An 18,628-nucleotide genomic window follows, 5' to 3' on the forward strand; every position below is an offset into this window, starting at 1 on the left:
TGTGTTGCTCTTCTGTGAAACTTGTCAATACTTGTTTAAGGGAAAATGATTTACACACAATATTTTTTACAACACTTTATATAACTATATTTTAAATGAGGAGTATTTTTATAAAAAATCTTATAAAAGTAACATAATTTTACAAAAATATCATAATTTTATAAAATTATTATGTAATGTGGTGTACAATTTGTTGTGTGTATATCATTACTCAATAGAGGACACTTGTTGCCCAAAATGGAATACAAAGGTCAAATAGCCTTATTATATTATCAATGGCTTTAGAAGCATTTTCCATTCAACAAAGTACAACAGAAAGACTGGCTGCACACTAATTACCAAAGAAGTTGCACAGAGACTTGCTGAAAACAGATTATTCTAAGCATGCAAGCATATATAGTTTGACTGTCTCTCTAGGATTCATAGAGTTTGGAAGAGAGTCGGGGAGTGATGACAACTTGTAGGGGAGTTGCCTTGGTCAAGGTGATGCCTAAGCCCTCAGTCATGTCCACCGGCTTGTTCAATGGTGTTGTAAACTCAAATCCCTGAAGCAAACGAGCTAGTGTCAATTGCGATACTTGCAAGGCAAACATGTCTCCAGGGCAAGATCTTCTTCCAGACCGAAATGGTATGAATTGAAAATGTTGACCTGACGCATCCACACTTGCATGGCTTGAGAGAAACCTTTCAGGCAATAAATTATTAGGGTCGTGCCAAACCCTTGGGTCACGATGCAGCTTCCACACATTCACAAACAAGCGAGTTCCCTTTGGAATGTAATAGCCACAAACTTGACAATCTTCTATTGACTCGTGTGGAAACGATAAAGTGGATGGTGGGTATAAGCGCAAGGATTTTTTGATTATGGCTTGGAGGTAAACTAGATCTTTAATATCATAATCTTCCACCCATCTATCCCTTCCAACTTTGAGATCCAACTCTTCTCGGGCTCGTTTCAAAGCATGTTTATTGTTTAATAATAAGGATAAGAGCCATATCAGGTTAAGAGATATAGTATCAGAACCAGCCAAGATAAGAATCTAAAACATGAAAATAGGGCCATAGTTAGGCAAATAAAAGAAAATAAGCTCCAAATTTATTATAAAATGGGTCAAAGAAACACCAATTAGCTAGTAGTGAATATATTTAAGAACCTTATTTGATTAAATGAAGTGTGCGATTATATCAATTACCAATTTTATAAATGGACTTAATTGCAATACTGAGAAATATCAGATGGAATGATTCGAGAGTTGTATTATATACTACACGTATTCAGTACAGGAGAATTGGGGCAAGATGAATGCATTTTCCATATTTAAAGATGTACTTGGAACTGATAAAAAGATCCTTTCAATCCAGGATCTTGGGCTGTTGTTTTCTTAATCTTATGGTACCACCTTTAATTAGCAAAATTAGAATAGTCTCGTAGTCCTTTCCTTTTTCTTGTGATCGGTATACAGTACAAGGAAAAAGAAATTATCTTCAAATTCGAATGTGCAACTCAAAGATTTTGTTAGAATATTATATCATAATATTACCATATTTAGAATATATTCATAATATTTTAGTATGTATGGTAATATAACTTAATTATTTTGTATCATATTTAGCTTATTGCGTAAATCAGTCAATATCAATTAGTATCAATCAGTCAATAACTCTGTTCCCAGGAAAGAGTGAACTACAATGAGGACATGATATCCTGGTTCGGTAGCCATGTCAACGGATGCTTGTTAATTGTTAATGGCTCTCAGCTCTCAATGTCATGACTCTTAACTTTCTTTTGATGAAGATTCCTGCAATATTGGCTAGGCTAGTAAGACATGATCATCATGATTATCCCCTGTATGGTTCTTTTAACTATTGAAATCTGAAGTCAAGGGTACTGGAATTACGTTTTAAGTTCTGGTAAAATGTGAATATTTCCAATGCTTGGGGGCTAGCTGCAAGATGCAAGCCTCTATATCTTCTGCTTTCCCAATTCCTCATGTGGATGCTGTTGCAAAAATCAAACTTATTCTTGAGCATCCAAGACGGTCGCTGTCTTCCTTATCGTTCTAACATGTTCTGATTATATATATTTCGTCAGTATTGATTGCATGATTAGAATTATTCAAAGATAAAGCTAGCGTGTGCAGATTGCCTTGGAAATTTTTCAATAGAGATCTAGAAGATTTTTGTTGTTTTGACTTCCTCTCTTGAAACTCTGTCCTCTGCCTACGATAGATAGCTGGGTTTGGACAAAAGAAAGAAAGGCATATTTGTGGGAAAAGAAGAACGAAAATGGGCAAAATCGTGACACTCATGTGAGAGTATTTATTCTGCAAGAAATGGGCACCTAAAGTGAGCACCCCTTTCCCTTCTCTTGGGGGTGCCACTTCTTGATTGTGGCTAGATGGGGGTTACGCTTGGTGGGGCTATTTACATAGCCCTCCCCGTTCATACATGCCATCATGTGTACATCAAGATGTAATTTTTGTGTTTTTTGAGATGGGTATTGTGGCTTAGGGCATGGAGAAATTTCTAGAAAATTAGGGTCCGTAAACTATTATTTTTTGTTAATACAACCTGGGTTTTGAAGACATGATTGGAACTTGTTTGAAGACATAGTGGGTTAAATTATTTTGAAGTTGTTTAGTTTCAGTAGCCTACTCATTCTGCTCTTGTGCGTGCGCATTGCCCTTATTGAGGCACATTTTCTGGTAAGATGTTGGACATCATTTTTTTTTTTTAATGTTTTTACTTTCAGAAATACCTACTTTTAGATCTTGTGCATGTTGCACCTAATCAAGGCTAGTTTTCCAGTAAGATGCTGGTGATTTTCTTTTTTGAATTTGGTGAGGTGGACTCAAACTTAGTTGTATGAATAGTTTTTGTGAATTTAAGAAGTGAACTGATGGAATTTGGTAGATGAAAAATTAGCTGAAAAGGGTTTACAGTTTAAGATGGATATAACTGGATGCAGAGAGTCTTGAGGATGTTGTGATGCTGTTGAAATTGGATGAGAAAGAAAGTATCACATTTGTTATTTAGAGGACAAGTATATAGGCCAATATGATGATGTCATGATTATTTAGAAAAAGTATCACATTCCTGTTAGACTTAAATAAAATTCTCTAATACGGAATAACACTTTAGAAATGAGAATTAAAGGGTTTAACACCAAGAAATCTTACCTCCAGCCATTGATGCAATTCACTGTAAAAGTTTCGGTTTTCACTGTGTTTGGCTCTTCCAAACTTTTCTCTACTCTATTTAGATGGTGTATTACCGAAGGGAATTGAGTGAGTGAGTTTGGGGACCAAACACATGTATTTATAGCCGAAATTTCCATCAAATTTCGGTGTTTACGTGTCCCACGTGATCCTATTTTCATGGGATCAATTTAAATTGATAGAGGAGTGTTGGACCACTTAAAGGACTCTTAAGATGATAGACTCCCACTCACGAACGTCTTCATGAGCAAGAATCGGTCAATTTATTCACTTGCATGAGAATCGGTCAACATTCTCCCACTTGGTCCACACTCCTAGTTTAAGATTTTATCTTAAACCCATCAATAATCTTCATTTAAGTAATAAATACATGAATCATGGCGATAGGTCCTCTAATGACGAGTATTACCTTCCATGTATTACTATGTATTCATTATTTACAATTTATGTGGAAACAATTTCTTAATGAATAAATCCTATGTTTATTCTTGGTCCAATACAGATGAATTTTCTCAAAAATAAATTAAGGTGCACATTAATATGAGAAAAGAACATCAAAATGATTAAGAATTTCATTAAAAAAATAACATTGTTCATACAATGAAAAACTACATAATGGAACCAAGTCCCATATTCACTATATGATCCTTGAATTTCAACGGTGACATGCCCTTAGTCAAAGGATCAGCGATCATTAGTTCAGTGCTTACGTGCTCAATGACCACTTTATTTTCTTTAACACGTTCCCTTATGGCTAAATATTTAATGTCGATGTGTTTACTCCGACTCCCACTTTTGTTGTTCTTAGCCATAAAAACAGCAGCTGAATTGTCGCAATACATTCTCAATGGCCTAGAGATTGAATCCATAATTCTAAGCCCAGAAATGAAACTCTTAAGCCATACACCATGTGAAGTAGCCTCAAAACAAGAGACGAACTCGGCTTCCATAGTGGAAGTGGCAATCAAAGTCTGCTTGACACTCCTCCATGATATAGCTCCACCGGCCATCAAAAAAATGTATCCTGATGTTGATTTGCGTGAATCAACACAGCCAGCAAAGTCAGAATCTGAGTAGCCAATTACTTCTAGATTGTCCGTTCGTCTATACATAAGCATGTATTCTTTGGTCCCTTGAAGGTACCTCATTACTTTCTTTGCAGCTCTCCAGTGGTCTAAACCTGGATTACTCAGATATCGTCCCAACATTCCCACAGCAAATGCAATGTCAGGTCTTGTACAGACCTGAGCATACATTAGGCTTCCAACAGCAGAAGCAGATGGAATGTTCTTCATTTGTTCTCTTTCAAGGTCGTTCTTTGGGCATTGATTCAAATTGAACCTATTACCCTTCACAATGGGAGCTACACTTGGTGAACAATCCTTCATCCGATATCTCTCCAAAAATTTATTAATATAGGTTTTCTGAGACAGACCCAAGATGCCTCGAAATCTGTTTCTATGGATCTTAATGCCAATGACATAAGATGCCTCACCCATATCCTTCATATCAAAATTTTTAGAGAGGAATTGTTTCACTTCATGCAGCAAACCCTTATCATTGGTTGCTAGCAAAATGTCATCCACATATAAAACAAGAAAACATATTTTACTCCCACTGACCTTCTGGTATATACATTGATCCATAACGTTTTCTACAAAACCGAATGAAGAAATTACATTATGGAATTTCAAATACCATTGGCGAGATGCTTGTTTTAAACCGTATATGGATTTCTTGAGTTTGCAAACCAATTACTCACCATCACTAGAGGGGAATCCTTCAGGCTGTTTCATGTAAACCTCCTCCTCTAGATCTCCATTGAGAAATGCTGTTTTCACATCCATTTGTTGCAATTCTAAGTCAAAATGGGCTACTAATGCTAAAATAACACGCAAGGAATCTTTCTTAGATACGGGAGAGAAAGTCTCCATATAATCGATTCTTTCTTTCTGAGTGAATCCCTTAGCAACGAGTCTTGCCTTGTATCTCGCAATGTTGCCTAATGAGTCTCTTTTGGTTTTAAAGACCCATTTACATCCAATGGCTTTTACACCATTAGGCAACTCAACAAGATCCCAGACTTCGTTACTCTTCATGGAATTCAACTCTTCTTTCATGGCATTGTACCATAATTCTGATTCTTTGCAACTCATGGCTTATGAAAATAACTCGGGATCATTTTCGGCTCCAATGTTATAGTCAGATTCTTGCAGATACACAACATAATCACTAGGAATTGCTGATCTTCTTGCTCTAACAGATCTTCTTAATGTTGCACCATCATCTTCCTGAGAAGTAGTATGTGGTTCAACTTGTTGTTCAAAAGTTGTTGGCAACTCTTGAACTACCTGATCTACTAGAGTGTCGTCAGCAACTTGTGGAACATCAATGATTGATAGTTCAACACCAGTTGGTACTTGAGGGGTGTTGTAAACAATAATCATTCTATCACTTGAAGTGGAAGGTTGAGATTCTGAATGATCATTCTCAGAAACTATGTTCCTGGTTTGATCGCTCCCACTGATCAAGTCATTCTCAAGAAACTTTGCATTTCTTAATTCCACAATCCTAGTACTGTGAGATGGACAATAAAATCTATAACCTTTAGACCTTTCAGTATATCCAATGAAATACCCACTAATGGTCCTTGGGTCTAGTTTCTTCTCTTGTGGATTATAAATTCTCACCTCAGACGGGCATCCCCAAACACGCATATGTCGCAAACTCGGTTTCCAACATTTCCATAATTCAAATGGCGTTTTAGAAACAGACTTGGTTGGAACTCAGTTTAATATATATACTGCCGTCTTAAGTGTTTCAAGCCCACAATGATTTAGGAAGATTGGAGCTGCTAAGCATACTCCGCACCATGTCCAATAATGTTCGGTTTCTTCTTTCTGCTACACCATTCTGGTCCGGTGAACCAGGCATGGTGTATTGGGCAACAATCCCATGCTTTTGAAGAAACTTTGCAAATGGCCCAGGTGCTTGTCCATTCTCAGTGTATCTACCATAATATTCTCCACCTCTATCTGATCTCACGATCTTAATTTGTTTACCGCATTGTTTCTCTACTTCAGCCTTAAAGATTTTAAAGGCATCTAATGCTTCGTTCTTGTTATGAAGCATGTAAAGATACATATATCGTGAGTAATCATCTATAAAAGAGATGAAGTATTTCTGACCATATGAGTCCATGTCTGGACTACATATATCAGTATGTATGATCTCTAATATGTCTGAACTCCTATTGGCACATTTCTTTGACTTGTTGGTCTGCTTTCTCTTTATGCAGTCCACACAAGTCTCAAAATCAGTAAAATCCAGAGTATTAAGTACCCTTTCATTTACTAATCTTTTAATCCTATCTATGGAGATATGGCCTAATCTCCGGTGCCATAATTTAAAGGAATCCTCATTAATAACACATCTTTTAGTGCTAGTGTGAACATGCATTGAATCATAAGTGGTATTGTTTTGTAAATTAATGCAGTAAAGACCATCAGACAAAGTACCATTCCCAACACAATCAGATTTATAAAATAAACTGAATGATGAATTTGAAAAATTAAAGAAATATTCAAAAGGTACTAGTCTTTAAACTGAAATCAAGTTTTTAGAAAAACTTGGAACATAAAAAGTCTTCTCCAACTTTAAAACAAAACCACTAGATAAAATTAAATAGCAAGTTCCAACAGCTTCCACATGCGAGCCCATCTTGTTTCCTGATAAGATGCTTCGCTCACTTCCCACTGGCTTCCTTAGGTTTTGCAAACCCTGCAAGGAATTCGAAATGTGGATTGTTGATCCAGAATCAATCTACCATGTGTTAATATTGACATTAACCATATTAGATTCATAACAAACAAGTGAGGTCGAATTACCTTTGTCTGCAAGTCATTTCTGGAATTTGGCGCATTCCTTCTTCATGTGTCCATTCTTTTTACAGAAGAAACACTTAGAATCTTTCTTAATATCACCTTGGGGAGGTATTTTGCCTTTTCCCTTCAGTTTGGCTTGATATTTGCCCTTTCCATGCGTTGCCAGCATTGCACTTTCACCCTGTTCCATCATCAGTCTCCCTTCCTCTTGAACACACATGGTCATGAGTTCATTAATTGACCATTTATCCTTATGTGTGTTGTAAGAGATTTTGAAGGGTCCATATTGATGCGGGAGTGTGTTCAAGATGTAGTGCACTAGGAAGGATTCCGACATTTCAACCTCGAGTTTCTTCAATTGAGCCACATTGTCCCTCATTTGCATGATGTGCTCACGCACACCTTTCACACTAGTGAGTCTTAGGGATGAGAACTTCATAATTAGGGTGCTTGCTAGTGCCTTGTCTGAAGTGACAAATTGTTCATCAATGGCTTTTAGTAAGTCTCGGACATTTTCATGCTGATCGACAGAACCACGAATACCAGCTGATATTCTAGTCTTAATGAATATCATGCTTAGGCGATTAGATCGCTCCCATCGCTCATAAAGTGCGATGTCTGCTGCATTACTGGTATCAGTTACAGCTGGTGGTTCGTCTTTCCTAATAGCATAATCTATGTCCATCCACCCTAAATGAAGAAGAATTCTCTCATTCCAGACCTTATAGTTATCTCCTTTAAGTTCAGGGATATCATAACGAATATCAGAGAAATTTGTAGGTTGTGTAACTGCATATAGATTACATGTTTATGTTAAAATTGAGGCCTAAATAAATATTCATGTTTTACCAATGTAAATCATGCCTAAAAATTGAATCTAATGATATAAAATTGTCTGTGGGCTAAATTTTTAATACCAGTAAATCCAATTAATCTATATGATAGAATTTTATCAATATAATTACTTAATTCATAATTCTAAAGGGTATATTATGAATTTGATGTGTATTCTATCTTAGACTTTTATGATAAAATTATCAAATTATTTACTTCATTCATAATTCCTGTGGGTAATTTATGAATAACTTGATATTTTATCCTAATTAATAATATAAATATAATAAAAATTCCTGTGAGATAAAATTTATTATATTTATGTATAATTAATTACAATTAATGTCTAATATTCCTTATGTGATCCTAATCAATCATTATAATTTTACTTAATTAAAGATGCTGTGGCTATTCTCTAATTAACATAAAACTATATGGATCACTAGACATTTAAATTGCATAAGACTAGCTTAATATTATGAATTACATAATTTTAACTAATACTCACATGTTATAACTATGCACAAAAGATTCATAATATAAGCATAAATATTGCACAATCTAGATTACAATATTATGCATAACATTTAATCTCATGCTCTAAACTATATACTCATCAAAAATTGCATGTAAAAAGCAAAAAATTAATCAATTCATGCAAACTAAATATGAGCATAATAAACAAATATCCTCATTGCATATAATTAAAAATAAAAAATGAAAAAATTATAAGCACAAAGGGCATAGACCCAAAAACCCACTATTCAAGCCATTTAAAATGGGGAAAAAAAAAACTTCATTTTTCTAGAAGGAAAAAACAACGTGTCGTTTTGCCCATTTCTTAAAACAGAGACAGCCTGTAAACGACATGTCGTTTTACTGAAACTCAAAACGACATGTCGTTTATCTTCAGGCTTGATAAACGACTACCGAATAAAACGACATGTCGTTTCCATCAATTGAAAAACGACGTGTCGTTTTTGTCATTACACACTGAACGGGCTCCGAAACAAAACGACATGTCGTTTTCATTAAATTGAAAATGACGTGTCGTTTAGTAGTATACGGGAATAGAAACCTTATGCTTAACGACATGTCGTTTTCATCAAAGTTGAAAACGACATGTCGTTTAGCATAACCGAATGAAACAAAAGCTGCTGAAAACGACATTTCGTTTTCAACAAGCCTGAAAATGACATGTCGTTCGCGTCGTCTTCTACCTCCAGACACAGCGCGATTTTCGCATTTTACAGTATTTTTCACATCAAAAATCATGTTTTTAATCACAGAAAGCTTAGAAAAAATATTTTTTTATGATTTCTAAACTTCTTTCAAATAAAAAACGTCCAAAAAACAAAACCCAAATTTTTTTTTCAAGTCACGGCCAAAAACAGAGGAACTCGGGTTTTTGAATTTAAACATCAAGACAGAGGATTTTAATGCTCTGATATCAACTGTTAGACTTAAATAAAATTCTCTAATGCGGAATAACACTTTAGAAATGAGAATTAAAGGGTTTAACACCAAGAAATCTTACATCCAGCCATTGATGCAATTCACTGTAAAAGTTTCGGTTCTCACTGTGTTTGGCTCTTCCAAACTCTTCTTTACTCTATTTAGATGGTGTATTACCAAAGGGAATTGAGTGAGTGAGTTTGGGGACCAAACACATGTATTTATAACCGAAATTCCCATCAAATTTCAGTGTTTACGTGTCCCACGTGATCCTATTTTCATGGGATCAATTTAAATTGATAGATGAGTGTTGGACCACTTAAAGGACTCTTAAGATGATAGACTCCCACTCACGAACGTCTTCATGAGCAAGAATCGGTCAATTTATTCACTTGCATGAGAATCGGTTAACAATTCCAACTTGATTCCTGACATGTCCCATCCAGGAGTTTGGAGTAGACTTGAAACCAACATTTCTCAATTCTTATATGAGAAAGTGACTTGTATCCAAAATCATAAGTGCAGTTTGATCAAGTTTTGCTATCCACAACATTAGATTTCAACAGTAATTTTTGACAATTTTGATTGTTTTGATCTTTTGATTCTTCACTGCTCTGCAATCTTCTGGCAATCAAAAGAAGAGTTGTACTTGGACCAACTTAATCTTTTCCCATGTTTTACCAAAAGAGATGTTATCAGTAGTTACAAACTAAGGCTGTCTTTCTCTTCCTTCGTTGCTCATCAGTAAGGTCCCAACTTTCCTATCTCTCAATGTTTGTTTTCCTTGGATGATGCAAGCATTGTTTACTATTCCACCTTATATGATTCAATGCAAATCAGGAAAAATCTATTTGGTTCATGATTTCTGGTCAAATATATCTGTCTTGTACTGTATATATATATATATATATTCTGTGTTCTATTTTTACAAGACCAGCTTGTATCAGCACATGATATCACTATTATAGGCTTACTTGTTTTTGTGTATGTTCTATCTCCATTACTTTCATCAATTTTCCAAAACTTGTGTCCCATTGTGTTTCATGGGTTGTACGTTTCTCTTTATTGATCGTCTCAAATCTGAAGTTTTCTCAACACAAAAAAGGTGCCAAATTATTAACTTTTTCTTTGTTATTTGGTGGGCAAGCACTTAAAAAAGTGCTCTTAACTGTACATATTGGAATCCTTGTCGAGGCCCTCTGTGTGCATACATAAATACAGTTAACCTGTGGGTCATAAGATATATAAGATATGGTACTATAGAACATCTATAAGATATGGTACTTCAAAGTTTACGTATTATGACCCACAGGTTAACTGTATTTATGTATGCACACAGAGGGCCTCGACAAGGATTCCAATATGTACAGTTAACCTGTGGGTCATTATTTAACAACATTTTTATCATCTTGCATTGCCTCAATAAAGATGATATTATAATGCTTATATTTTTTCTCCTTCAGTTTCTCTGGATTTGCATAAACTTGAATCTTCCAAATTTTTGTTGATAATTTATCTACAACATTTTAATATATGGTTGATGTTCCTAAAAAAAAATTGAATAGCTTTATATAATTAATTAAAACCCAATTTCGTTTTTAATTCACTCATTATAACCAAACTCAATTTTTGAATAAAAATTTTAAAAGATACCTCTTCAGAATGTTCCAACAACTCAACTGCTGTACAACCAAATGCCTTTTCTGCTATTTCACCAAACATAATAGCAGCTAGCTTTCCAATATTATCGTCCAGTTCAACATATGTCCTAACACTTTAAATGCATTGAATATATTATTTTAAATTTGAATATTATTAAATTCTAAATTAAATTAGATATCGATTATAAATTAAAATTGTAAAATACATATCGTGGTTTGCAGACTCCTTGGCTTTTGTAATATATACAAACGAAGCTTTCATTATACTTATATCCAATTCCTTTATTACAACCAACACATGATATGTAATAAAATACTTGGTCCAAGTCAATCACAGTTATCTTTGCCTCTATCCATAATTTTGTTTTCTACATTAAATCATAATCAATTTTTAGAAGGAATGTTTGTATAAATATTTTCATTTATTACTAATAAAATAATATTTACCGCCATGGGTTGCAAACCTTTCATCAACTCTGCAATATCGTAATTCTTCACAATTTCTCGAATACCAACAGATGACAGAGGGGCAGATGGGTATGTCAAGTTTCTTTCAACGATATTTCTAATTATCAAATCATTATTATCCGCCTTTAAAATTCATAAATGAAGAATAATATAAGGAAATGAAATATATAGTTAAATTACAGAAATCACATAATTAACTCTAATATAAATGCATTGATATGTAATTTTTAATTTTTGAGAGTTACCATTTCTTCATTGTAGCTGCCTTAGAAAGAAGATGATTGATTGTAAAGGTACTTGACGAACGTGATGACAGAGACAATCATTTGTTGAAATTGAGATCAATATTAATGCAAGCATATACAATACGGAAAAATATCTAAACTACTTAGTTATTATAAATATCGTTATTTGATCGAACATATATTTTTGTTCCAAGTATTATTGGTTTATCTTCAATAATTTATTATATTTTCTGACATTCGTCTTAGACATTGACCCCACATAGTCAAACATATGGGGTTTAAGCTATAAAAATTGAAATAATTAAAAGAATTAATATAATTTTCCAAAATTAATATTGGAATTCAATTTTAAAAGAAATGAGAAGTTATAAGAATTTTTTACCTTTCATCAATAACATATATTTCTTGGATTGTTGTTGCTTCAAATGTTGTCGTTTCCTCTTTAGTTGGCTTAATTTTGATTGCAACAGTTAAAATATCTAAATATTCAAATAGAAATGTTAATTTGTTGATTTTTAATTTATAATAAAATTAAAATTAAATTACATATTTCTCCAATCGGCCCTTTGTAGGCCTTTAAGTCCTTGAATGGGATGATCTCATATTTTGCTCTCTCTATTTGCTCTTCATTTTGTGGAACATCTTCTATTATTGTTCTTGAGCTCAAGGTCCATTGATATTGATATTCTCCAATTTTGTACTTTGGATCTACTGGTTTGACATGTGCATTGCTGATATAATATGACTGAAAAATATTTAAAGTCTCGTCCATGTGGTCAATATTAGTTCCAAACATTGCTGCTTGCACTCGATTTCCCAGGAACAACAATAAAAATAATTGTGATTAATAGTGTATTATGTAAAATTATGAGGATTATTTTACTAAAATATTTTTTTAATATTTTTTGTATTTTTTACTTCTTTTAAACAAAATATATTGCAAAAAGATAAATAAATAAGTGCAGCATTATTAATATTTTTATATAATATAATAGAATTTAAGAACCTCCAATTTCAAAGAATATTAAAAATTGGAAACCTAATATATGCTAACAAATATTATACCTCTCGATCAATTAATGTCAGATTTTGGTACTTCACAATTATGTGTTGGCTTATTCGCTTAGGTGACTTCTGTGCAACGATCATCTTAATTTTTCAGTTTCTTGTATTTGGAGTGATATCATTTATTGATGTATACACAGTCTGCATTTTTTTCATTTTTTTTCCCTTTTCAAATACAAAAATATCAGATTTATTAGTATAACAAGTGTTAATTTAAATTCATGACCTACCAAAACAATTGACGAAGACATTTAATTAAATGATTGGATATTAGTCATATAGAGATTAATATTATAATAGATAGTAAATCGAAACTATACAATTAAATCTAGTTACCTGTATAACATTAATTCGAACATGATAATGTTAGTAATTCCGTAAACGTAATATTTTTTGTGCAGTTATTTTCACGTTGTTCAATGGACACTGGTCGTATTAGAATCCTCATTGTAGATGCTATCTTCACCCTTGATAAAACCACGTATAATTGACCATGTGAAAAAACTGGTTGAGATAAATAAATCTCAACATAATCCAATGTCTGCCCTAGTGACTTATTTATAGTCATTGTGAAACTTAATCTTATAGAGAACTGAGTTCATTTAAATGGAAAACTAATATTTTCATCAACATTTAGTAAGAATGGTATCTTTGGAATGAACACCATTTTTTCGATATAGTGTCCAACTGCAATTTCTGCATCTATGATATTTCAATCAAAAGCCCGACAAATTAAACGGGTTCCATTGCATAGCCTTTCTGAAGGATTAATGTTTCTAAGCAGCATGATGAGAGTCTTATCATGAGACAATTTTTCTTGAGTAATAATTCATGAAGCGGAAGTCTATTTGGGGTTAGCGTATTTCAGAAATCTTCCACAACTGATTGTTCATATACATCTATTGTCTCATCAAAACTGTAATATCGCTGAACTTCACTTGGGAACCTATGAATTAACAATGCATTTATTTCATCAACAGAAACATTCTTTTGTGTTAATATGGCTCAATTCATCATAGTTGAAATATTTGCTGAATATTCTTGAATATTGTGGAAAACATATTCTATTAAATGATCTAAAGAAGTGTTGTCATTATCATAGGGAAAAAGCATCTCATTCAAAATTTTTATGGTTTCATCAACTGCGTTTGGTGGCATTTCGTTGCCTACTTCTAACACATAATCTGAAAAAATTGGATCCAATCTTGTTCACATATTTTTAGTTAAGCGGAACTTGATCAATGTAGGTCACAAATAGGAATAAACTAAACTGGAATTAAGATGTTCTTGTCTCATTCCTTTACAAACCACGAGTAAAACTTGTCGAAAATTTTCGCCGAAAACAACAACATTTCTACCGAATGTTACATCCGAATCATTGATCTCTCGTAGCATTTTATCTAATACTTCTATGTGTTGTTTTCTTGTCATTGGAGCCTCATCCCATATTATTAATTTTGCTGCACGAAGTAAGTTTGCCAGGACACTTTGTTTGCTGACACAACACGTGCTTCTTTTGTCAGTATCAAGTGGAAGCTTGAAACGTGAGTGTGCCATTCGACCTCCCGTAAGAATAGATGCGGCAACACCTGATGAAGCAGTTGCAAGTGCTACTAATTTTCTTAATCGTATTGTTGCGAGAAGTGCCTTGTATATGAATGTTTTCCATGTCCCACCTAGACCATCTACAAAGAATGCGCCGTTTTGGTTTGCAAATACTTTTTCCAGCACTGCATTATAAACATGTTTTTGTTCACTATTAAGAGATTCTGATGCGGCAATATCTTCTTCTAGAATTTTAACAATCAATTCATCATCGATTTCTCTAGATTGAAAATCTTATTCACCAAAACAGATGTCATCATCAAGAAGATGGTAGGAATTAATGTTTTTACCCATTGATTCAATTGTAAAAGAGATTAACCTCAATACTTGGGTTCTTACATTTGATATAGAATCTTCTATTAATTTGAAATCAATTGACATAGCTTAAAACGTTCCTAAAGTTCCATCGGATTGGATGGATTACAATAAACCAATATTGTTGCAAATAACCGTCTCAAACTGGATGACATTTGATATAGAGATGCTTCTTGTAAACAATCTTCTAAGCTACTGTCTCTCTGTAGCAAACCATGCATTGTTACTATTTCGCGAAATGTTGGGGCCACAACACCATCAACTATTATAAGATCTTCAAAAGACAAAGATCCTCTTACATGATTTAGTAATATCCGCATATAATATCTCTCGCCTTCAAATAGATTTGTTATAACAATACGACGTATAACGATTTTTTTTCCCGAAGAGTCCACTCTTTGTATTGTTGGCTCCAAACATAATATTCTGAAAATTCTTTATTTAATAATCTTTTTGCATTATCATCTACTCGATTTAATGCCAAAAATTTTGTTAACATCGATTTTCTAGAACGATCTAAACTGACAACGTTAATTAGATCGTCATTTGCTTATAAAGTCGCTAGGTGTTAATCCTCCAGATGTAAATGTAAACTATACACTATTGGGTACATTTCATTAATAACAAAGCCATATATTCTCCACATAGCTTCAGGGGGAGCAATCCTTAGGCCGATTGGAATTGTTGGATTTCATCAACTTGTTGATTGTTTTGTTCAGAAACCAGGTTGAAAGCAATACGATCACACCCTTTATAAATGTACTTATAAAGATATTTGACTGCTTGTATTGTAGAATAAATTTCGACATTAATGTGACAGTCAAATGTTGCAAGTAGATATAGATTATATGGAACAACCCAACGATTGTCTAAATTTTGGCATCTGACTTTGACAGTTATTCTATTGTTCGAACGCCTATATATTGGGAAGCAATCATTTTCAACTGTCGTAGCATATGCATAATTCTTTGGATAATTACTTTTACAACAACCATTTCTTTTCATGCAAACATTTGCTGGGTTCAAGGCTCCACATGCTCCATGCATCATATGCTTGACAACAACGTTATGCAAGTGCAAGTTTGTATTTTTATCAGGTATCTCTGCTGATACGATCTCATCAAAAGATTCAGGCGCATAGACTTTCCAATCCTTCTGTAAGATAATTAAAAAATGTGCGTATGGAAGACCCTTTTTTTTGTGCTCGATAACGTAGACATATGCTGAGACTTTACCAAATATTTACCTCTTGAATAATTGATTCTTTAATTCTTCTAATTTTGCATGAAATACCCGAGCAACCAAATCAGGTCAATTCTCACTCTCCTCATGCAGACTTAACTCGTTTGTAATTTCTTGCCAATTTGGATTGCATGTCATTATTAAGAAAATGTCTGGTTTGCCATAACGCTGAACTAAAGCCATTGCTTCTATATATCTTTTTCTTATATCTCTTGGACCTCCAATAAATGACGAAGGCAGTATAATCCGTTTTCCAACATTAGAAGCGTTTGTTTCCCCAAGCATAATGGTATCAACAGTACCTTGATATACCTCTGATCGAATATGTTGTTGGTTATTTCTAGAATAATCTAATATTGACGTCTCGATTTTAACATACATATATACTACAAATTGTTGCAATAGTCGACTAGAAAGTAGCAAAATTGATCTGATATTTTCTCTTATTTACAATTTGTAATAATAATATTCACGATACGAAACAATTGGATCTTTCATTTCTCTATTTAACGCTGCAAAAGTAGAATGTGAATGAAATGTTACTAAATTAGACGTACATACTAAATGAAATTTTTGAATATTAATACTGCAATCTAACCTCGCTGTTCTCTTGCAAGTAATTCTTCTGCAGTCCCTGATTGTTGAGGATTTATTGATCGCTTGTTTCGTTATAGGTAGATCTGCTTCCTCTACTGACCCTTTCAATTCCTTGATGCCAACCAATATCGCCAAAATGAAATAATAACGGATATTGCAGCGGATCATAACATCCAAAATTGTATTGAACTATATGACTTCCACTAGAATGATTAAAGACAAAATGTCGCGTCCTCTTAGTTGACCTCCTTCATCATTTTCTACCCATATTGCTGCAACTTGTGAAGATGTAGGGACATTGAATACACGTTGATCTAGACCAGCATCTCGTCTTATACGAATTATTTGATTTTCTAAATCTGGCAAATCACCGAGAGAACGGAAAAAAATAGAATATGGATCCATTTTGTTGAGCTATAATTGATGGATCCATTTTGTTTGAATCAGAAATGTGATTTTCTAATTCATGCTCTGTATCATAGAAATACAACTGGAGATAAGAAGGACGATCATTTGAAGGAAGTAAATAATTGATATAGTGATAGATATGTCCCTGAGTTATAAAAGTATAAATTCTCTTATTTCTCCTGTATAGATCTTTATCAAATTTCACTCCAAAGGATGTAAAAGTAAACTTGTTGTTATAAGTTCGAATGTATGTCCTAATATGTGTAGATTCATCCGTGTTGGAGGTGAACAATGCATAAAGCTAATTAGGAACATCATTTGTGACTAAATAAATTTTCTCATTAGCACAGCAAAAGCCAGTTGTTTCATGGCAGAATCGCTTTGCTTTACAATCTATGCAGCTGGGTACTAATGGCAGAGAATATGCTTCAGATGTCACTACCTTCAACAATTGTCTAAATCCAGTAGAACCGTGATGTGACTGACATATTTTGTTGAAAAATGAAAATAAGGCAACAGACGCAAACTCGTCATATTGATTTGATGACTGAATTAAAAGAACCAACTAATTTTATATAAGTTTCTTACGCCTATAAGGTGTCGATATATTTGTTTCGTAGCTTGACTCCTCTCGAACAACATACGGATCCAATTTGTATAATATATTTCAAAATCTCAGAGAAATAGAACAGAATGATGGCTGAATAAGAAATATCGAAAAGTGATTAGAGGAGAACCTGCTGGATAGAATTGATTAGAAGATTCGAAAACATTGTTTATGGATGAATTTGTCTCTGAATTAATGACGCAGACATCAACACCAGGAAGACCACATAATTCACGAGAATAATCCTCTTCAGTGATATCAATATGCATATCAGAATTTTGTTGTCTCTTTGATACACTTTAAACAAAACTAAAGTCTTGAATGTTGTCTGTATATTGGATATCATTGTTTGAATATCAAGCAATCGACATAGTCGTTTGATCACCAACAGATCTATTGAAATCATCATCACCAAATGATGTCGAATCCTTTATACGAATCGAGTTGCTTCTAGATGCTCTTTGTTTAGCATATCTTTCTATTTGTTTTCTACGGATCTCTTCATTTTTCTCTTTTGGTAAATCTCTATACACGATTCTTTTTGCAGGTTGTTTTCCATGATCTTCAAGAAATTGTTTACAGACTTAAATTTTATAGAAATTTATATTTTCGTTTGTAAATTTTTTTAAAAAAATTATTTATAGAATTTTACCATTTCTCATTATGTTAATGAAGGAAATTATTGTTTCAACTGTTGGGTACTGTTCTATACAAGCAAGATGAAAGAAATAAATAACAATTATTTCCAATGCTTAATTAAATAAATAATCAAATGATAAAATACTATGAAACTGGAATCTAACAGAAGTATATTTCAATATCACATATAAAAAATGTTTTAGAAAGTATTTATCAAACTTAATTCCTTATTCCAAGCAACTGCCAACTATTCCTCTAATAATTATTTAAAATATTTCTCTATTAATTTCTTATTTTGGATGTTACGATTTTTTATTTATTTTTAATTGATTGAAATATTTATATATATATATAATTTATCTTAAAATTTTTAAAACTAAAAACA

General features: G+C 33.2%; 1 protein-coding gene across 1 annotated transcript; it reads right to left on the reverse strand.

The window, feature by feature from the left end:
• Positions 1–413: 413 nt before the first annotated feature.
• LOC109012811 (dimethylnonatriene synthase-like) lies at positions 414–17,873 on the reverse strand. Its single transcript, XM_035685354.1, has 4 exons — positions 17,735–17,873; positions 16,835–16,948; positions 14,139–14,668; positions 414–1,040 (listed from the first exon to the last, which is right to left on the reverse strand). The coding sequence occupies exons 1-4, from the start codon at positions 17,871–17,873 to the stop codon at positions 414–416; spliced, it is 1,410 nt and encodes a 469-aa protein (XP_035541247.1).
• Positions 17,874–18,628: the final 755 nt, after the last annotated feature.

The sequence above is a fragment of the Juglans regia genome, chromosome 14 (genome assembly GCF_001411555.2).
Source record: "Juglans regia cultivar Chandler chromosome 14, Walnut 2.0, whole genome shotgun sequence".
Classification (NCBI taxonomy): Eukaryota; Viridiplantae; Streptophyta; class Magnoliopsida; order Fagales; family Juglandaceae; genus Juglans; species Juglans regia.

Bases quoted from the DNA above. Each gene is read 5' to 3' on its own strand.
- LOC109012811 (XM_035685354.1), bottom strand. From the start codon at position 17,873: ATGCATATTGATATCACTGAAGAGGATTATTCTCGTGAATTATGTGGT. The intron at 16,949-17,734 runs GTTCTCCTCTAA...GTGATTTGCCAG, and splicing joins TAATCAATTCTATCCAGCAG to ATTTAGAAAATCAAATAATT. The intron at 14,669-16,834 runs GTCAACTAAGAG...TTGGTGAATAAG, and splicing joins GGTAGAAAATGATGAAGGAG to ATTTTCAATCTAGAGAAATC.